The sequence below is a fragment of the Mesocricetus auratus genome, unplaced genomic scaffold (genome assembly GCF_017639785.1).
Source record: "Mesocricetus auratus isolate SY011 unplaced genomic scaffold, BCM_Maur_2.0 Super-Scaffold_100006, whole genome shotgun sequence".
In the NCBI taxonomy this organism is placed as follows: domain Eukaryota; kingdom Metazoa; phylum Chordata; class Mammalia; order Rodentia; family Cricetidae; genus Mesocricetus; species Mesocricetus auratus.
Genome location: NW_024429190.1, coordinates 96800073 through 96821921, shown reverse-complemented (window position 1 = coordinate 96821921; position 21849 = coordinate 96800073). Strand labels below are relative to the sequence as shown.

Sequence of the window (21849 nt, the reverse complement as noted above, 5' to 3'; positions counted from 1 at the left end):
GAGTCCCGCTTTGCTCCCTGCGGCTGGGAGCGGGCTCTCCGCCCGGGCTCGCCCTAGAAGGCTTCGTGCTGGGTCGCTGTCTGAGCGCCCGTCCGCTTGGAAGGCTCCTCACGTCCAGGCGCCGCGGTCACGGCTGCGCCGGTTTCCGGCCATGAATTGGGCTTCAGAGTCCGAACCTCCTGCCCGACTCCCGGTGCAATGCACCGCCCCAGGGGCGGGGGCATGGATGTCCGCCGAAGTCTGCATGGACAGCTAGGGTTCGAGCCCACCGCCCGCCCGCTAGCATCCTGACTCAGTGCCCTGGGTTTTGCGGTCCATCTGAAGGCTGCCCAAGTCGCAGGTTCGGTTCCGAGAGCGGTTGTCCATTCCGGCCACTGCAGACTCTCGGCTGAAGTCCCCCGTCTCCAGCGAGCTCCGAGACCCCCACCTCCCCGAGGGCAATCAGTGGCCGTGCCTCCTCCGTTTCTCCGGCGAACCCTGAGACCAGGCCCGCACGGCCAAGCCTCCGCACGCCGCAGACAGGCCAGGTTCCCACCGCGGTGCCGGCTTCGGAGCATCCCCCGGCGGGGAGCGTGGAGCACCGGGCGCCCCCTCCAAGCAACGAGCGGGCGAGCGGCGCGCGGCGAGGCTAAGGCTCCGCAGTCACGTGGTGGAGAGGAGGGCGGAGGGGAGGGAGGCGGGCGGGAGGGGAGGGGGAGCGCCGCCGAGGGGGAGGGGGAGGGGAGGGGGCGTCCTCCGCAGTTCGCTCCTCGCCTGGGCTCAGACACACAGCCAGCCCGGAGCCGCCGCTCGGGCCGGGCCGCCGCCGCCGCCTCTGCCTCTGCCTCTGCCGCCCCCAGAGCCGCTCCAGCCGCTGGAAGCGCCGCCGCCACAGCCGCGGGCCGCCCCCGCCGCGCCGGCCTGGGCTCGGGCTGCGAGCGCCGCCGCCGCAACCGCAACCGGAGCCGGCGCGGGAGCCCGAGAGCACTGGGCTGGGCTGGGCAGGGGCGGGCGCAGGGCGCAGGGGCGGGAGCGCGGGGGAAGACGCACGGGCGGGCTCGGCTCTCCCGGGGAGCGGCCCGGGACTGCACCGGGACCCGCGCCTCCCCGCTCCGCGCTGCCCTCGGCCTCGCCCCGGGCCCGGGCGGATGAGCCGCGCGCCCGGGGGACATGGAAGCGCTGACGCTGTGGCTTCTTCCCTGGATATGCCAGTGCGTTACGGTGCGGGCCGACTCCATCATCCACATCGGTGAGCTCGGAGGGCGGACGGGCCGAGGTGGGGCGGAGGGGGCCCCCCAATAGAGACAGTGATGCGCGGCGTCCAAACTTGTCGGTTCCCCGAGCCGAGGGGCTCGGCAGGCGGTGGTCCCCTGAAGGCCCGCGCCGCCCCGCGGAGGAGCTGTGCTCTCGCCGTTCGGCGCTCCTGCGGGCACCTCGCTGCTCCCCGGGGCTCCTGCCAGTGCGCGGGGCCCCGCGGCCTCTGCCGACACTTAGGGCCGCGGCTGCGGGGAACCCGGGGACAGACGCTTGTCGACATGCGTGCCTCTGGCGGGGCCATCGGCAGGCTGGGCCCTTCGGCACAGTCTGAGCATTGGGGCCAGGGGCAGACAGAGCTGGGGGGCTAGCTAAGTTGGCAGGGCAAGATCGGAGAGGCCAGAGCGGAGCCGTGTGTGACTGTGGGTGGGTGCTGTCAGCGTGCCAGTGTGTGTGCACCTGGCACGGCGTTGGTGTCACGGTGAGAGGGCGTTGGGGTGTGTGGGGCCATCTGAGTGTGTGTTAGTGCGACTACCGCCAGCCTGTTAGAGTGGACACAGTGCTTGCCTGTTTCCCTGGTGTGTGTGTGTGTGTGTGTGTGTGTGTGTGTGTGTGTGTGTGTGTGTGTATCTGGTTGTGGCAACTGCAGCCCAATCCTGGACAGTTCCAGAGTTTCTGCCTGATCTAAGTCTTGGGGCCAGCGTACAGTCTGGGTGGTAGGGGTGGAGGGAAGGAGCGTGGGCCATGGGGGGGGGCGCCGAGCAGGAAGAGACGGATGGAGAGGAAGGAGATGAAAAGCAAAGGAAGGGGCGATCAGAGGAGGGTAGTGCTCGGGAGTTAGGAGCCCAATGACTGGGATCTCGAGAAGTTGGACCGGGTTGGGGGGGCTGACAACGGTCTCTTAGGGGGAGCCCCTCCGCAGTCGCCTTTCCGGAAGTTGGGAAAGATCAGCGAACAGGGACAAACTGGGGGTTGGGAGGTCTGAGAAAAGGTGGCTGATGTTACCTGCGGGACAGAAAGAGGAAGGGGTGGTGAGGGACCGAGTTCTGACACCGAGGGCTGCAGCGCTCCCCTCCGGGGCCGGGCCACGATCCAAACCTGCTTCCCGCCCAAGAGCCGGCGGGCGGCGTGGGTCTCGCGGTCAGCATTGCGGCTCCAGTGTAGTGAGGAATCCGGGAGCGGAGCCCTTCGACCCAGCTCTCAGCTCCAGGGCGATTACGAGGCCAAGAAATAGGACCTTGGCGACCCTCGGCGCTTGGCAAGGGTGCTGGGGGTGGGGACTCCAGAGCAGCAGTCCAACTGATCTCCGCTGTAAGCGCAGGGTCAGTGAAAAGAGTCAGTCGGCCCGAGCTCGGGCGGAGCTGTCCTTGCTTCTAGAAGGACCGTTCAAGAGTGATTTCTTCTGAGACTCTCAGTACTGCTAGATAAGAATGTTTAGGGCTTTAGGGTACAGCCCCACCCCTCCATACATACAGGAAGAGGAAGTGAGAGACAAGAGGCCATGCAGCATCTTGACCATCCAAAATGCTGGCTATCAATGCCTTATGCATAAAGGGGAAAATCAATCCCTGATGCAGGAGAGTCAGCTGTGGACCACCTTCTCAATTTTGCACTCAGCAGGGAATGCAAAGAAGAAGCAGTCATCACTCCATCCTGGGACTGGGTTAGGGGACAGTGTCCTCTTGGAGGATTCGTATTGGCTCCTGGGATGGGATTTGTGGGACCATGTCAGGTGCATTTGAGCGGGAGGATCCTCGGCTAGCCACATGCTCTGAATGGGGCATGGCTAGGACATGTGACGCTTTGGTTTCGAGGTACATGTGACCTGGCGGTAGCAGGAAGGATATGCCTGTGTAACTCAGGTCAACCGCGTGCACATGTGCGATCCAGGAGGGGAGCATATCCTGTTCGGGTTTTTCTGGGAGATCTTTAAACGACTCAGTCAAAACAGAATCCTGAACTGAGACTGGTGGCTGGTGCCTGAAATCTCATACTTGGGAAGGCTGAGGCAGGAGGATCACCATGAATTCAAGTCCAGCTAGGGCTGCAGAAGGGGAACCTGTCTCAAAAAAGCACCATAAACAAAAACAAATACACAATCCCAGCTCAGTCCCCCCCCCACTTTGTACCTGGTGGTCCAGGCAGAGCCCTGACCCCAGGGTAGAAGTGAGGTCGGTAGGGTTCCTGTCCAGGCCTGGTCTTGACCCCTCTTCTCCCTCAGGTGCCATCTTTGAGGAGAACGCAGCCAAGGACGACAGGGTGTTCCAGTTGGCTGTATCGGACCTGAGCCTCAATGATGACATCCTGCAGAGTGAGAAGATCACTTACTCCATCAAGGTCATCGAGGCCAATAACCCGTTCCAGGCGGTGCAGGAAGGTGAGTGGCCACTGATCCCATGCGTGAGTCACTGGGCTGCAGTCAGTGAGGCCGCGTAGCAATGGTCCAGGCAGGGCTGCTACCCAATTGCTTGTGCAGAGTCTCCTAGGCTCCCGGTCGGCGCGCTGCTATGCCAGGCGTGGTGTATCCTCCCAGGCCTAGCGAGGTAGGGCAGCTCCGTACTGTCAGGGCAAGCAAGCAAAAAGTCTCTGTGCACTGCAAGCGGGTCTCCTGGCAGGACGGTGCGGCTCCAGAACCGCTGAGCGGGCGCGCGGCTCAGGGCCCTCTTTGTGTTGTGTTTGTGGGTGGGTGTGTCTTCGTGCTGTTGTCGAGTGCACCTCCCTAGAAACCTCTCGTGGGGGCAGCCCACGGGAGCTCGGCGCACGGAGCTCGTCCTATGCGCCTTCTCCGTCGCACAGCATGCCTGGCGCTGTTGCACACCCTGTGGGGCCTCGGTGCTTCCGCCCTGCGGGGACCACAGCTTGGCTTCTCTCTGCCTCACTCCACTGTGTGTAGAACAGCCGGTTCCTTTGCCGGGGCCAGCGCTGCGGGCCTAAAAGGCGTTGCCGCCTGAGCCGGAGGTGGGCGCTGTTTGCCCAGGAAAAGAGAGGACCCGGGCTAGGTCTGATGGCAGGAAAATCTTAGCCTGCTAGGGCAGCAGTAGTTCCCTGCAGCTGTTTCGCCGGGACTCCCGAGGCAGGGGCAACAGGTGGGCAGCCAGGGAGGCCATCACTTTTTGCTGGCTTCCTCTGGCACGTGCTCTGGAGGGAGTGCGCTTGCACACGAACAGGCAAAGCACGCATACACGTAAAATAATGGAAACTGCTGCTTTCAGCAGTGGCAGATGGATGTTGTCCGATGTCTTCGGATGCATTAGTGACAGCAGCTCCCTCTGCCTTTTCCGACTCCTACAGCCCCTCCACACCTACTTGGCTGGCTGCTCTTGAATGCCCCTTCCCTCATGCTGTTGATTCCTGGTCAAGGCCCTGATGTCTGCTCAATCATGCTCTTTCTCCTTCCTCTTTGTCTTGTTTACCACAAGCAGGGCTCCGCTGTGGTGCCCTGAAATGCCGAGGCTACAAGGGGACATCGGGGAGCACAGCGCGCAGGGACCGTCAGGGTGATGGGGCGATGGAGGGCTTTGCTGTCAGCCTCTCCTGGGGCTTGTTCGGCCTAGGGTCTTCCCGTCACCTCGGGGTTGCACACTGTCCACCACTCTCCTGGTACCTTCAAGGGCGAGGCGAGTCAGTAAAGGATGCGTTCTGCAGTGAGTGCTGGGACCTTTGTGCAGCATGGAGGGCTTTCGAGGGTCCTCTGGTTTTAGGTGCAGCACAGGAAGGAAAGGTGGTCAGCCCCTGGGGAGTGGCTGCCTGATTGTAAAGTTCACATGATGAAGGATGTTTTAAATTGTCCAGATCTCCAGTCCCAAGTGCTGATTATGGTGGTGTTGGTGGCTGGTGCCCTGTATTAGGAAAACTGCTTGGCTGGTGTTGCGGTCCAGTGGTCAGTCACACTTCCCACTCCTGAAGAGGACCCTGGTTTGGTTCCCAGCACCCACACAGTGGCTCGTGACTGCCTGTGACTTCAGTCCCGAGGCTACCTGACACCGCCTTCTGGCCTCTGCTGGTTCCTGTGCAAATGTGATGACCGCTTGCGTATGTGCAGGCAAAGCCTTGACACGCGGGAGTCAGAGAGAGCGCTGCTTCCAGACTCGGCAGATGCCCGTGACCGCGCCTCCTGAAGTAGAGGCATGGGGAGTCCCCGTGCTCCTCGTGTGGCCTCATCTCACTGTCTGTCTCCAGGTGCCCTCTGACCCCAGACTTCTTTTTGGTGTGCTGTCATCATGGTGGCCCATATCAAACTGGAGTACCCTGTCACTGCTGTCGATTCTCACAACTCCTTCTCCATAATGGGAGGCATCCTCTGCTATTCCTGGTGCCCCTGAATGAAGCCCAGCATGGCTCTCTCTACCAGTCGTACCCCAGGGACTGAAGGTGTTGATTTTATGCAGGGTTACAACCTGAGGCAGGACACACACACACACACACACACACACACACACACACACACACACACACACACACGCACGCGGGTAAACTGTCCCTGGGGAGGTCATCTTTGTTCAGAGGAGCAGCCATCACACAGCTTCAGTTGGCTTGTGCCTTGTTGGCGGGAAAAGTCCTAGTATTGTGTATATGCATCTATTTTGTAAAGAGAAGTCCTAAGTCTGCACTTCAGTGTAAAGTAGTTTTTTTTTTCCCGATGCTTCTGAGGCATGGTTTTGCTCTGGAGCTCAGGCTGCTCTCTTGCTTCAGCCTCCTGAATGCTGGCACCACAGATGAGCCTTACTCCATCACCACACTCGGCTTTCATATTTGGTTTTTAACCTGCCAACCAATGGGAACAATTTAAAGAACAAACAAAGCTGGAGCTCGCGCCATTTGACCTTCAAGCTCCAAATGCAGCTTTGTCCTGGTAATAAAGGCTCCGGCCAGGGCCCTTTACTGGTTCAGGCCTTTTTTGTTTTGGTTGTTACTTTCTTTATTTGTGTAACTGGGAAAACGTCTCTGTCTCAGAAGGATATTGGAGTATCTCTGCACATCTGGAATGAGGGAGTGAGATGCTGAGGGTCAGGGTCAGTGGTTTCTAGGTATAGAAACCCTGGACAGGTGCTGTTTCTGTGCTGATATGTCCTGGTTAAAGTTGGCATGCACTTTCAACCTTGGGAGTGGTGTGGGCTGCAAGCCACCTTGTTATCTGTCCTATGGCCTTGCATAGCTCCTGGGGGCCTACAAGGAAGAGGGGGAGCTATCAATGAGGCCTTGGGGAAAGCTGAGCGTTGCTTAGCTGCCTCCTCCCCTTTGCCTAACGCTATGTAACAAGTATTCAGCTTCCTGGGTCTCCTTTCTTGCTAGTTCTATGGGGTACTGTCTGCTCAGTAGCTGGCTCTTGCTGGGTGGCTATCCCAGCTTTTTCTCCTGAGCTTGGATAATTGCAGAGGATATTGTTTGGGGACTGGAGAGCAAGGGCGTGCTGGGACTCAGTCTCTATCACAGAGAGGACAAGTACCCAGTGTGTCCCAAGGAGTCTGGGACCGGAGCGATGCACCAGGGATGGGGGTCTGATTGCTGGAGCCCAAAGATGAGAGCCTGCCTCACTCATTGCATGATCTGGGGGAGTTTTGGCCTGTGCCGAGCTTCTGTTTCTAGATCTGTTAAAAGGAATAATTGTAGTATATGCCTCCTGGGATTATTGGGAGGATTAAATGAGATGAGACGTGTATAAATTGCCTGCGTAAGGCCTGAGGTTGGTGTTCAGTAAACACTAATTCCTTCCCTATTCTCTGACCCAGCTATGACTTTTTCTCAGAGTCTCTTAAGGCTGTTGATATTTTCAGCTACAAGTTTCTTAAGCCAGTGAATTCCTTGAGACCTTTCCAGTTTCAGCTTTTACTACCCCACCCCCTGTTATAAAAGGAATGCAAGGCTACCGTGAGCATGGGTTACGCTAAGAAGTAAAAAAGGAAGAGACCAATGCATGCTCATTATGTAAAACGCAGAAGGTGTGGGAACAGCAAGGAGCAGAACGCAGTCCTCCTGAATCCCACTGCGTTATTCCCTTCTCGTCTTTTTCCCCATTGGATTTATAAATGAAGAGGGCTCTCATTCTGTTTCATGCGCTATGCTATTGGCTTTTTCTGAAACCTCCATGAGGTAGTTGTAAACATTACTTCTAGTGCCTATATGTGTTTTCTGATATACACTGTCTTTTATAAAAAAGAAATGCAATCATTTGTGCATACGTATGCATAATTAAATATTTCTGAAGAAGACAAGAAACCCTCCTTGGATGGATGAGCTTGCCCTAAGATTTATAACTATTATTTTTCCAGAATGGTCTTACAAACTCCTTACAAACACTGTCTTTTAGGATAGCATGTAGGATATGTGCTTTATGAGCCTCTAAAATTAATAAACAACAGCACGGGACAGTTAAGGTTCCAAAATGTTGCATCTTCGATTGTTGAAGTTTGCATTGACATGTATGAAAATTTGTGTTCTACAAGACAAATCTGAGGAAAGATACCAATTTGTTGACATAGTCATCCTGGTTTTTCAGTGCCTGCTCGAGCAGAGGATTATGTAAATGCATAAAAGAACTGGCTGCCCATGAGTCTCCCTTTACGGAATTATCTTTTACCGTGAGTAAAAGATGCGAGTTGTTGGAGATGCTGTAGATGTATCTGTCACATCAAGGAAGTATAACAGTTTCAGGGAGAGCACACAAGACAATATTCTTTAGTTACCAGAAGCACAAGAAAAGCTTATAGAAAGCTTGTGTCGCATGCACAGAGCCCTGGGTTCAACCCTTAGCGCCACACAAACCAGATGTGGTGATGCACTGTCATGCCAGCCCTTGGGCGGTCGGGGCAGCAGGATCCGAAGATGAACCTTGTCCTCAGCTACAAAGTGAGTTTCGTGCCGGCCTGGGCTGCATGAGACCCTGTTTCAAACAGAAGAGGTAGGGTAAGGGAGACAACGTCGAGAGCGAGGATGTGGTGAGTGCTCCCCTCTGATGTGTGAGACCCTGACCCCAAAGCTTAACGCCACACGCAAGAACAAAAAAGCTGCAATTTCCCAAGTGTAATTTATTATTGACACATGAAGAAACGTGTTTAAAGAGATACAGGAAACATGTAGACAGCTGCTTCTGAAGGTCTGGCAGGCTTACCCCATCACCTTCCTGGTGGGCACCTGACCCGCACGCTGCCACCCTGGTGGTGTGTTCTGCTAGAGGGCCCTCCCCTTCCCTGACCACTGCTTCCGCTCAGAATCACAGGGTTCACTGAGGTCACATCCTGGCATCCTTGAGGGCATCTTCTTCAAGATACTGAAGGTGCTCTTGATTGAGTGTGACATTCATGCCATCAAAAAGGTGTGTCTAGATCACTGCCACCATGGCGCCACGCAGCTGTATTTGTTTTCTCTTGGAACAGAAGCAATTTTTACCCAAAGTTTAGACGGCTAAAACGGCACACATGTACTGTTTTGTAACTCTACAGTCCCAAGCCTGACATGGACTCATTGGCCTAAGGCCCAGGTGTTGGTGTGGATGGAGCCTTCCGGTTTCCCTGGGTCAGAATTGTGTCCTTACCTCTTCCACTTCCCCAATGGTGCTTCTTCCTCCGAAGCTCTGGGCCCCAAGGCTCTTCTCCAAAACGCACAGCGATGAACCGAGTCCGTTTCCTGTAGTGTCATCTGACCCCACCCCTCTCTTCCGGGGATAATCGAGAGTGACGTTCATAGTTTGAGGTTAGCTGATGGGAAAACGTAGCTCTATCAGCGGTCTGCATTCTTCTGTGTCACACAGCCAGCATCGTCCCAGTTCTGGTGACTAGGACGTGATGTCTTTGTGGGCCACGGTTCCAGCCGCTGTGCCTGTTGAGGCCACAGCCTGCTGTCACCTTCCACTGTCTCTCCGTTTCCTTAGGTTCCTTCATTGCTTGCTGCCTTCTCGCTACGTCTCCAGTCTCATTCGGACTGGCTCCAGTAGCTTGGGATGCCTGGCTGCATTTTCATTCCGCAGAGGTGTTCTGTAGGTGTCCCAGCGTGGGCCTGTGAGGCCCCCACATGCTCAGCTGTGCTCTGGGATGGCGTGTGGCTCCTTTCTGGGCCTGGGAACTGCTTGTACCCAAGGAAGTACGCAGAGGAAGCCTCTATTGGACTAGGCACACTGTAGGTCCCAGTCTCCATTTCTACCCAGGGAGTCTGTTTGTCAGAGGCTCGCCCTTCAGCTCCCATCTTCCCCTATGTCTACCCAAAGCCCTTGTTGTGGTGGGTCTTGCTTCTTTGGTGCCCTGGGCAGAGAGAGAGAGAGAGAGAGAGACAGACAGACAGACAGACAGACAGACAGAGACAGACAGAGACAGACAGACAGACAGAGACAGACAGAGACAGACAGAGAGAGACAGACAGAGACAGAGAGAGAGAGAGAGAGAGAGAGAGAGAGAGAGAGAGAGAGAGAGAGAGAGAGAGAGAGGTGTGTCAGGGTGTCAGGAGCACAGGAGCACACAGTTCCTTGCTGGAGTCTGGCTAGGCATCAGGAGCTGTGTGATCCCCTCCCCAAATCCCCCCCCAGGCTTTCCTCCCAGGCTTCTGGATTCTTCTCCAGTGCTCATTGGGATCATCTCACTGTATGTGCACAAACATCCATGCCAGCATACACGTGAACACACATGTCTAAATGCATGCACGTGAGTCTATACCATTTCTGGTTTTATAGCCTGTGTGCCTGTCCATCCATCTCCCCATGTTTGGGGTTAGCCTCTCATAGTTCCTACCTTTCCCTGCTCTGATCTCCAGACTGGCAGGTGAGGCTAACCTGGCAGCGAGCCCGAGGGTGTCTTATGCCAGGTGTGCAGTGAGGCCACAGTCACGGAGGCTGTCAGGGCCACTTTGAGCTGCTCTGTCCGCATGTGTGCAGACATCCTCCAACGCCCACGACGACGCTGGAGCCGCTTCTCAGGATTTTCTTTATGACTGTCCCCTCAGCACTTACAGCCACATCCGGTAGGAGCAGGCAGGGCAGGGAGAGTTGCAGTTGCCAGGTCAGGGCCCAGGCTTTGTGCCTTCAGTATGGCTGCCTTTCCTCTTAGCCATTCACCTGTTAACAGTTTGTGGATGGAAGGTCCTCCACATGCCCAGTGCTTTTGGAGGCTGGTGCAGCCCTAACAAGTGGGGTCAAGAGGGACATCTTGAGTGCTTGAGGGTGTGCTCTCAGAGAGAAAACCGGGTCCTCTCTCCCTTCTCTCTTTCTCTTTCCGGAAGTGAGCGGGGTAGCTCCACCACGTGCTGCCTTGAAAGCAACAGAGCCAACCGTGGGCACTAGTAAACCCTACTCCTTATATGTTGCACCTTTTGCCACAGGAACAAAGCTGGCTAACCCAGCTCTCTCGAGAACAGTGTTGACTCGAGAGTTAAAGTGTTGGGTCTGCATTGCTTTTGAAATGTTTCCAGTCCGATTTAACCCAACACTGACTGCGATTTCTGAATTTTCTACCCAGAGCTCTGCCTGTGAGAGGCTGGGGTGGCGGGAGGAGATGGGGGGATGCTGGTGTAAATAGACGTAATTAGAGTTGAGTAAGAGGAGCATGGTCAAGAGATCTGCTGTACAGGTGGGGAACACAGTTAATGGTGTTCTGTTGTATCCTTGAGAAAGGCTAAGCGTTCTCATACAAACATTTTTTTTTTGGCTAATGCATTATGTGATTAGCTCTATTTAATCATTCCTCAAGGTACACGGACACAATAACTGCAGAGTTTTTTTTATAAGAATAAAATAAAACAAACAGTTCTGCTCCAGGCCTGGCCACCAGTGGGGCCACCAGCAGTGACACACCTCTACTGAACTTTCTACAGCCTCAGCCGTCTGGCCTGTCCCTTCTTTTCCTGTTGCTGTGATATAATATTGACGAAATCCACTTATGGGGCACAGGGTTATTCCAGCTCACAGTTTTATGTCCATCGTGGTGGGGAGGCCACAGTGGCAGGAGCTTGAGGGAGCCGGTCACGTGGCTCTGCTGTGGGAAGACAGCAGCGAATGCGTGCCTGCTGGTACTCAGCTTGCTCACTCACACAGTCCAACCATCAACTAAAACGGATTCCCCCACGCCAATTAACAAAATCAAATCAGCCTCTCACGGGCATGCCCAGAGGCGCATCTCCCAAGTCATCCTAGATTCTGTCAAGTTGACATCTGACATTAGCCTGCTGCTGGCTGGTGGCAGCCTTGTCTCCGACAGCTTGTCACTGTCCCGTTCTCTGGGTCTCCCTTTCCCATCTCTAAACAGTATCTCATTTCATAGGCTGTGGAAAGATCCAGCGTGTTCCCTGTGTCCTGAAGCGCAGGCTGGTGGCTGGCAGTGATTAATAAGTCTTTCTATGCGTTTGTGGGTTGTGGGTGGGGCAGGTTCCTAGGGGATGAAGCCCACGATGACCCCTGCTGGCCCTCACGCCTTCCAGCTACATCGAGGACACCGGCCCTGACCAGCCCTGCCTCCCATCGCCTTTGCCAGAGCCCACCCAGACAGCCAGCACCTGCAGATACAGGCCACCTGGCTGGTACCCGTTCACAGCTGTGCTCTGCCTGGCTCTTCTACTCCATACAACAATAGATACAGCCTGGAGGCTGACAGGGAGCGCTCCTTCAGGTGGACCGAGGCTGCCGTCCATGCTCAGCTGTGACCCTGGCTGCTTATCTGGTTCCCACACTGCCAGGGGGCGATGGTGCAGATATGCACTGAAAACCTATGCTAGGGCCAGGCACTGTGCAAGCTTCTGGTTTGAAGAGTGTTGTAGTGGTCCCCAAATCAGCTCTACGCCTTACTCCGTACTGTTCTTGTGGGCTGCAGCCTCTGCCCCGTAATCTGGTGGCTGAGGCTTGTGACTCCAAGTTGAACTTCAGCCTTCCCGCGTGTCCCAGGAGAATAGGGCAGGAGGTCATTGCTGACAACATGGGTCACATGGAGGCAGTTTGGAGCCATCTGTGCAGGCCCGGGCTCTGGGCACGTGTGACCTGTCATTGCTTGATATTTTAATCTTGCTCTAGCCGTGTTTGCTCAGAGTGCAGAGTGACAGTCCCAGCTCCATAGGAGCTGACTATAGGCAGATACTCGTCTGTTTGTGGACAGAGGTAGGTCTGGGTCCGAATCTTGAATGTTAAACCTTGTATCTGAACACACCCTCATACGTGATGCCTGGTTGTCAGTGTGTGGTCTTTTGGGAAGTGATTCAATCCTAAGAGCTGTGATCCTAAGTGTGGATGGGTCACAATAGCACGGTGTCCGTGGGAGGGGGTGAGAAGCAGGAGGTGGGACTTAGTGGGAGGAGATGGGTCATTGAGGATGCACATTTTGTCCCAAGTCTCTTTCTCTGCCTCCTCCCTGCCTTGAGATGAGGCAGGAACACAGTGCACACTCTACCTTACCATGCACGGCCCCAGGAGACACAGAGCCAAGTGACCATGGTCTAACCCTCTGAAATAGTGACCTGAAGAAAATCTTTCCTCCCCCAGCTTGTCTGTGCTTATTGTCACAGCAGTCAAAGTTGGCTTGCTGGTCTTGAAAACGTCGCTTCTCTCTCTGGGCCTTACTTTTGGCATCTGGGAAGAGGGCTCCCTCTCCCTGGCTGGACTCCAGCTCACTGCAGAGGGTGATCCTCAGGATCTTACGGCCTGGGGTCACATGGCTTCTCCTGTCCACTATATGCTGGTGCCTCTCTGAGCTCTGAGATCAGGCTCTGGGCTGGGTATGTTTGTGGTGCCTCACATGAAGAGGCACTAGAGTCAAGAGTCCCTCTTTCTGTTTTGTGAGGGTGTGGTGAGAGGAGGCTATCGACCAGCCCGGAAAAGGGCCCTCTGAGAGCACATTATGCTGGCACGATCTTGGGCTTTGATCCTCTACAGTTGTGAGGAAACACTGGTGCTGTTTAAGACACACAGTCTGTGGCATGTTGTGACAGCAGCCACAGACATCCCTGCCCTCCCAGGACCTTGGTACTTGAATCTCTCAAACGAGAGACATTTGGTGCAGAGCATCTTTGGAGTGGATGGTGTGTGTCCCTCAGTGATGGGTGAGGCACATTTCTGGTCTGAGTTTATGCTGAGGTTATCTTTTCGCCACAGCCTTTGAACATCTAATGGCCGTTACAATGATCCTTTCAGGTTTTCTTGCTCAGACCCTGGAACCTGGCTGGTCTTACCTGCGTATCTTTTGCCGACATACTGTCATGTCCCAACTAGCACTCAGTAAGTAGTCCTGATGTGCCTTGTCAAGGACTTAACTTGCTGAGCCTCAGCTTTTGCCTATGATACGGGGGATAATGGCTCCTTTGCTAATAGGTTGTCTTAAGAACCAAATGAAGTATTGGCTGTGGAGAACTAGTCTGTTTCTGTCACCAAAGAATGGCCAGGCGTGGTTATTGTCCTCCTGATGTCACCTAACCATTGCAGAGGGATGGGATGACCCCTGGCCTTTTGGACACTCTGTTGACAACGATGAGGGCTGAATGGGCACTGTTTTGTGGTTGAGTCTCTAGTTGTCAGGCCCGGGGACCTTTTAAGGACGGGAGATGCGTCGAGTACCTCCATCTGGGGCGTTTGCAGTTGTTACTTAGTTCTAAATGGAGACTGTACACTATGGCTCAAAGAGGTTCAACCTTAGTCAACCTCACTCTTGCCTTTCAGAGCATTTGTTCTCCTCCCCAGCTTAGTGCTAACTTTAAAGGTACCCTCTGTTGCCTTCACTGGCCAAAGGAGTGGAGTGCTCTGCAAGCTGTGTCCGGGCCCTGCCCTGGTGTTTTGACACTGGGCCACTGACCACAACACCATAGAATATTGGGTTGCACCAGTAAGAATTCGAACACATCAGGAACAAAGCGATGTTGCAGCCAGTGGAGTCTGCACACTGCTTCTGTCCCTTTATAGTCTCATGTGTATTCCATGCGACCACAGGGTGCAGTTCTGCGGGGCCTGGGGCTTCAGTCACTTTATCTTCATTGCAGAGCCTCATGGACATTTCCAAGTAGCACTTGGAGCCTGTCCAAAGTCTTACCATGGAAAGGGATGTGGTGGGCAGTGAACTACTGTGGTGGTTTGGATGAGAACGGCCCCCAGAGGTTCATGTGTTTGGATGCTTGGTGCCCAGTTGGTGGAACTGCTTGGGAAGGATTAGGAGGCGTGGTCTTGTGAGGAGGCGTATTATACTGGGGATGGAAGGGCGTCGTGGTTTCAAAGGCCATGCTGTTCCTACTTAGCTCTCTCTGCATCCTGATTTCAGATCAAGCTCTCAGCTATGGCTTCAGCATCGTGCCTCCCTGCCTGCTGCCATGCTCCCTGCCGTGTTGGGTCATGGGCTCTAACCCTGTGGAACTGTGAGCCACAAATGAAACACTTTCTTTTCTAAGTCGCCTTGGTCGTGCTGTTTTCTCCTAGCGCTAGAAAAGTAACTAAGACAGCCGGGCAGCACCTGCTCCACCACAGGCTCTTGGTGCGTGCTGGTGACAGGTGGAGGTGTCTCTTCACATACCATGCCCAGAGCTGCACGTGCAGCTCGTGTTTCAGGACAACTCCAGGCAGCACAGGGCACTGCCCAGAGAGCAAAGGCTTGGAGCCATTGACCTGAGCTAGCCAGCTCTGCTACTCCCCACTTAGTACCTCCCTCTGCAGTGCCCCTCCCCTGCCCTGCTTTTGCCCCACTCTCTCCTGTTTTCACCCTTCTTTCCAGGCCAGGCCCGGATTCCTGAAGTCATTTACTCAGTGCTCACCCTTCCTTCCCCTTCCGCCTAGCCTGCTGCCCACACAGCAGCTAGACTCTGAAAACTCAACCTGATCATGTCTCCCGCTGAAACCTTTCAGTGTTTCCCATCGCAGTAGGAATAAAATACAGACCTCTTACTGGGGGCAGCAAGCCACACCTCTCGACTGTGGCCGCACTGACCTTCTCCTGCCCCTCCCACAGCACGAGCATGCGCCCACCTCAGGGCCTTTGCACACCCCCCATTACAGCATAAAAGGCCTCATGAGTGACGGAGTCCTCATCAGACTTCAGCTAGGCCTCAACTCTTGTCTCTCTGAAGAGGCCCCTCTTGGCTCATCGGTATGGACCTCCAAGGATGGGGATACGGAATTCTCTGCTAAAGCCTTCTTTTCCCCTTCTGCATGCTCCACCCTGATTTAAGTTACTCATTCAGCTGTGAAGAGTACTGTCTGCTGTCTTGTCTCATTTAGTGCTACGTAACCCAAGATTCCTGGTTGGGTGCTCAGGAAAGGTCCCCGAGTGGGTGACTGGTCACACAGACATGTGCGCACTGCAGCCTCTGCAAGTTTCTGCTTGTGGTCCTGCCTCGATGCTCAGAACCACCTGGGGTCCTGTAGTATGTGGAAGCTGGCTGCCACTGACACCTGCCGTCTGAGGTCTGTTTGTATTGACCCTTCCTGAAGGTGGGGGAGACTCTATGGGAGCTGGTTTTGTCTCTCCCAGCTCTGGCAGTAGCTGATTGCCGATCTCGGAGCTTCATGAGGCGAAGCACCATGGCGACGCCTCTGACCCTCACGGGAAGGAGTGAGGAAGGTCACAGCCCAAGCGTGTTGCGTCGAGCGTGTATAGGCAGAGATGGCACTGCCATGTGGGTCTGTGTACCAGGAGCCGGGCTTTATTCTCGTCTTCATCCTAAGAATCTTTTGGTGGGCTTTGAAGTCCTGTAAGCCAAGAAGCATCAGCCTCTGTGTGTGACATGTGGCCCTGTTAGGTTAGGAGACAGATCTTAGCCTGGGGGAGGGAAGAGCAACTGCACATCTGGGTCCAGCCAGCCTGGCAGCTGCGAGTACGGTGGGGTCACTGACCACAAGCTCCCACCAGGGCCTCCCTCACTGGGTGCTCCAGGAGCTGGTGAGCTGTGCTCCCACACGATGTTAAAGTCAGCTACCAGTGCCACCCTCCCCGCAGCCTCTGGGACAGCAGGTGCTGGGACCTCCTGGGGAGCGGAGGGGAGGTGTCAGAGTGGCTCATGATCAAAGCTCCCCCAGGAGAAGCCTGCCTGAGCATGGCTGGGGCTGCAGTCTGGTGGGATAATCTGCTTAGCTCCTGCCAAGACATCAGCTCTACTGAAGAGAAGACAGAGAGGCCTGTGATGTGATGGACATCCGCTGGTGGGCACCACTGGGCATTCCTAGGAGCTCTGCGGGCAGCGTGGCCTCTCCTCTGGAACACTGCTGGCACGGACACGCCCATGCTCCCAGGCATCTTGCTGACACCCGTGCGGCTCCTGCATCTTCAGTTCAACACCCATGCTTGGCATCCGAAGCTAAATGCCGTGTCCCCGGTTGAGTGTCCTGTGTGTTCCTTCTTGTTCCACATACCCTGGATTCGGGCCCTGTGTCTTCTCCTCTCCACTGGACAGTGCTTCTCTTTCTGCTAGGGCCGGTGCTGCCTCATCGCCACCGCACTGTCCTCTCCATCATGTTTCACTCGGCGACCGCCAGTTCCTCCAGAGTGCCTTTGGTGTCTCAGAGCACCAGCACCATGAGCTCCACACCCAGGCCCCACAGCACTCTGAGCCCTGGCGTCTGCAGAGATGGATGGCGTGTCTGCTGGGTTGCTCTTTTGCTGTGTCCTTAATGCATACATGTGTGGTCCTGCACACGCACCTGTGCGCTTGTGGGAACAGGTGAGCTCACTGAGCACCTGCTGATATGCTAGTGATGACTGAGTATGGGGGGCATTGCCCCAGAAACACCCTTCCCAAGGGAGCCTAGTTGGTGACACGACACTGAGGGCCTATCAGGACCGTGGAGCAAGTAACTAAGCCATGGCACTCTGGGCTGGGTGGAGAGTCTGGGCCTTTCGTGGCCTCTGAGGAAATCCCACGCGTGTGCTCTTTGGAAGAATGAAGCAGCCCATATGGGGATCCCTGCCCGCCCCATACCTCCCCTGATTCCATGCATCTGACAGGGATCTGAAAACACTCCCTCAGTCATCCTTGTTTAGCAGGTGTCAGGAGCCCTCAGACTGGCGGGGGAAAGAGGGATGTCTATTAGGCGATGTAACCAAAGAGGCCAGAGACTTCGACCTTCTAGCATGGCCGGATTGAGGGTCTCAAAATGTATTCATCTTCCAGCTCTTGCCCCCACTCTCCCCTTGATGGGCTTCCTTCTTGGCACCATCCTGGCTGCTGCAGGCCGATGTCTGCTCGGCTCAGCCTGCTGAGCTCTCACGGGAGGTCTCTCCTCAAGGGAGGAAGGGGATTACTGGGGATTATTTACCATAAACCGCCTCAGGGTCTTATGATAGCTGTATGGCAAGGGACTAGTCAGTTCCTCTCAAATCAGTTCAGTGTTGGAGGTGTGCAATGCTGTTCTTGCAGGCCAGGCTTGGGCAGTAAGAAGCCTGGACCGAGTCTGAGGGGTACAGCAGGACAGGCTGGGGCGCCCAAGGGACCGAAGGCCCTTGGGTCCGCGGAGCAGCAGTGTGGCCTCACCTGGAGGGGTGCGCAGCTTGGCATTTCTCTGACTGGGCGCTGGGCACAGCTCGTGTCAAGATAAAGAGGTGCTGATGAAGAGTCCTGGGATGCAGCAGGATGTGCTGCTATGAAACCTCCTTTGGGGTAGGCAGGGCTGACACTTAGGGAAACGCAGATGCTGGGAGGCTGGAGGTGGACAAGCAAGGATGGCCTTTGGAGCAGACACTGTGCGAGTGTGCGGGCCAGGAGGCACTCCGAGGGTCATTTGGGGCATAGTCCCCGAGCGCTGGTGTTGAAGTGGGGACAGGGAGGAAAATACAGGGCATAGGTACCCACCTAAGAGCCCCAGTCCCAAAGATCCCTGTATGGGTGGGACCACCTGCCCTGTCTGAACCCGGTTCTAACAGCAGACGCTCCCAAATGCTCGCTGCTCTCTGGCTTCTTTGGTAACTCCCACATGCCAGGACCCGCCTTGTGTCACCAAGCTCGCGTGAAGTGCGGGAGCATTTTCAGGACAGGGCACTGGGTCTTGGCCTCACATACCCGTCTCTCACTTCACATTGCAGCTGCAGCCCTTGGTTTTGGCCCTGACTTCAGCCTTCCCGCCTGTCCTATCCCTGTTCCCTTCCCCTGAGTGGGTCCATCCTGGTTGCTCCCTGCAGATGATTCCAAGAGCTAAAGAGGAGCCCAGAGAGACTAGGTCTTGCCTCTGCTTGTTATGATCCTGAGAGCGCTGCCCGGGGATAGTCCTGGGGATGCTTCCTAGAGCTGCTGGAAGGCTGGAGACCCAGGACTGCTGCAGGAAGCTGGCAGGCTGCCTGTGGCAGGGCGTGCCTTCTCCACACAACTAGACAGACGGGGTGAACACAGAAAGAGGGTGGCCATGGACCGGGCAGAAGTGGGGTCTCCTCCGATGAGGAAAGGACAGGGGCTGAGAGGGCAGCCTCCAGCCTGCAGCTCCCACTCCCAGGGACGAGGCATGCCCAGGAGTGGCCTCGGCCAGGTCCTCCTGGATGTCTGCCCTGCACACTACGGCCACAGAGCAGGAAATGGCTTAGGCGGCAAAGCCAGTCAGGAGAGTGACAAGGGCCACAAGAGAAGGAGGCCAGCAGGCCAGCAACCCCAGCTACTCAGGGGGCTGAGGCATGAGGACTCCCGAGTGCAAGGTCAGCCAGGCTGCATGGTGAGATTGTTTCACAGGGTAAAGAGGGCCGGAGATGTGGCTTGGTACTAGAATGCCCAGCACGCCTGAAGCCCTGAGTTACACCTCCACCACTGGTAGGTTCCAGGATTTCTGCAGGGCCGGTGCCCACCCCAGTGGCTGTGTCCCACCTCCCATGCCTACAGCTGCCTGGCCCCGCATGGAGAGACGAGGGGGCAGGCTGCAGGCGGTTCTGGGAATGCTAGCTGGCTCTCCTGGTTCAAGAGCTAGACTAGAACTACACATTTACTCAAGTCTAGGTAGTAGGTGTGCTAGCCCCCGTCTCATTTACTTTTCTACCTTAGGGGCGCCCTCATGGTCTGTCCTTCTGGGCTGATCTCAGAGTGTCTTTGCTATGCCTTCTGTGGAGACGATATTCCCTTTCAACGAGGGAATCTTCCATGCGTATGACATCACAGCCTGGGGCCTTTCTCCACCTAGACCAGAGCCAGAGGCAAAGGCTCAGGGGCACCATGGGTGCTCAGCGGCACACGCTCTGTGGAGTGCGTAGTGTGAGCATGCTGGGATAGAAAGCCAGGCATGGGCTGAGCTGATCACTGTCGTAGGCAACTCGGGTACTTTGCCACAGGGAGGGGCCCTCCAGGGAGCCATGCGTGTTGCCTCTTGGATTGTCCATCTGGGTGGAGACAGAGGAGGTACTCACTAGCTCACTGGTGTTGGCCGGTAGCTTGAGATTCCCTTTCCAGATGCTCCAGGTTTAGGCAGCAGAGGTAAAGTGTTGTCTAATTCCTCTATGTGTGGCTCAGAACCACAGCAGCAGGTCTGAGTGGATCTATGTGGGCCACCAAAGTCACGGGACCTGAATTCTGCCAGGCTTGGAAGAAATATCTAATGGGGGGACTTCAGGCATCAGGACAGGGCCTTCTCAGGGTGTGAAAGCCATGCCCCACCGTGTTTCTGGATCAGAAAGAGGCTGAGCGAGGAGGGCCCTCTGCTTCAATTTCCTCTTTGGCATCAGATAGCGTTGCTGGAGTCGGGACCTCAGAGCTGGCAGCTTGCTCATACCTGATCCTCTCCCAGACTTGGTTTGGGTTAGCTCACGGAGGATTGGGGTAAGGGGAGGGTGGTATGGGGCTTGCGAGTGGCCCTTGACACCACACTGTGTCTGGCTGGGCGGAACCCTCCTCTGCCTCTTGCAGCTACATGACTCATCGCGTGTTCCCTTATATTTTGAGCTCCAGCTGAAAATCTGTGAAGTGGAATTCCCACGTCTACTCTGAAGAAGGGTTTTGAGAGTCTGAGGGAATAGCCATTGCACGCACATAGTATACGGCCATTCATTTCCTGTCTACATGTCTCTGAGGGGTTGGACCTGTAACCAGCAACTGCCCGGCATGTGCGGGTACAGCAGGCTCCTGCCTCAGCTTCAGGGAATCAGACAAGTGTCAGATTCCAGGCTTCACCTAGAAAGCCTGATGGAGCAGTCCTGGACAGCCAGGCTCCTGTGTGAAGGGCAGCGGGTAGGACCCGCCAGTCGGTGGCCATTTTTCATGCTAGAGGGAGAGGATGCTGAGGGTAGGGCTGGTCTCATGGCATTGCTCCCCGGCTCCCTGTTGCTGTGTGACTGATGAGGCTGTTCTCCCTCACCACGGCCATAGATATGCCCCCATTTCAGAGGGAAGTGCCCAGTTTATTCTTCACGGCAGAGCAAAGTCCCTGTCCCTGTTTGGTTAGGGCCATCGACTGACATTTGGTCTCTCGCCGGTCCTTGGCCATTCTCCGTCAGCAGACACAGGGCTCCGTGGCTCAGCGGAGGATGTGGGAGCCAGCCATCAGTAGCTCTGAGACTGGGGTTTCCAGAGGATGCTCTCACATTTGGGTCATGTGGCCTTTAACTTAGGCACACCCACCGGAACTCCGTAAAGAGCCTCCATGCCAAGAATGGTCTCTTCTGTTCTTATCAGCAATATGGATCAGTGGTAAATTTCTATAAACTTTATAGAAATTTAAAAACCCTGCAAGATATTGGTTTTCTTACTATTAGTGAGATGGTGGCAGGCAGTAAAGCCCACTGTCTCTTTGTAATCGGATTTAAATTGTTTTAATTATACAGCCCATATTCTCCCAGTAACACACTATCTCTGTGAGTTAATGGGCTTTGAAATCTTCCTTTGTTCTATACACTGTAGATACAGATTTTTTTGTTAGATGATTTATTTTATATATAGAAATACAGAAGATGAGGCACAGCTTATGTTGAGCTGGGAGATTCAATTATGCTCAAAGTATCTGAAGGAACTCCATCTTGAGGGCCTGGACTTTGCTGAGCAACTCCTCTTTAGAACATGGCTTGGAGTGCCTTAGTGATGTCTGGTTTGTCCATGGGGCCAAAGAATGTGGTGTGATGTCCTTTTTTCATCCTTCAGTGATAACACCAGAGGGGAGTCATAGCTTACAAACTGCTGCCCAGGCCTAAGGACCAGAGTTTGCATCCACGGAGAGCATGTAAGGCCAGTGGGCGTGACAGCTGCCTGAAATGCCAACCTCAGGAGGCAGAGATGGGGTGCACAGAGCAAGCTGCTAGCAAGACTAGCCGCACTGGTGAGCTCTAGGCTTGCCGGAGAGTCCTTGCCTCAGTGAATGGCTGAGGATGATTCCTGACATCAACCTTGGGCCTCTACATGGCGTGTGCACCACGTGCACACTCACCACGTGGAGCCCACCTACATGTGTGCAGACACACACACACACACACACACACACACACACACACACACATCCCACTCCCATACATGGGGGAAAAAGGAAAGAGAAAATGGGAAGTTCAACTGGATGGCGACAGAGGCAGGAGGATTGTTGCAGGTTTGAAGCCTCCTGATGCACACAGTGAGTTCCAGGTCAGCAACATAGGAGGACCCTGTCTCCAAAAACAAAAAACAAACAAACAGCAACAAAAACAGTCAGAAAGGTAATTTGTCCGTCTGTCCATCCGTCCGTCCATCCGTCCATCCGTCCGTCCGTCCATCCATCCATCCATTTCCTGACTTCCCTACAACAGCCTT

At 55.2% G+C, this 21849-nt stretch overlaps 1 protein-coding gene across 3 annotated transcripts in view; it reads left to right on the top strand.

Moving 5' to 3' along the window:
* Nucleotides 1-1013: 1013 nt before the first annotated feature.
* Grid1 (glutamate ionotropic receptor delta type subunit 1) overlaps nucleotides 1014-21849 on the top strand; it is a 703193-nt gene continuing 682357 nt past the window's right edge. For 2 of the 3 annotated variants that reach the window (XM_040747685.1, XM_040747682.1), the window contains exons 1-2: nucleotides 1016-1228; nucleotides 3455-3610. In XM_040747685.1, coding sequence (XP_040603619.1) covers nucleotides 1150-1228; nucleotides 3455-3610 — 235 coding nt within the window. In that variant the 5' untranslated portion in view covers nucleotides 1016-1149. Of the gene's footprint in view, nucleotides 1229-3454; nucleotides 3611-21849 lie in introns of all 3 variants that reach the window. The other variant, XM_040747686.1, reaches the window with a different exon arrangement.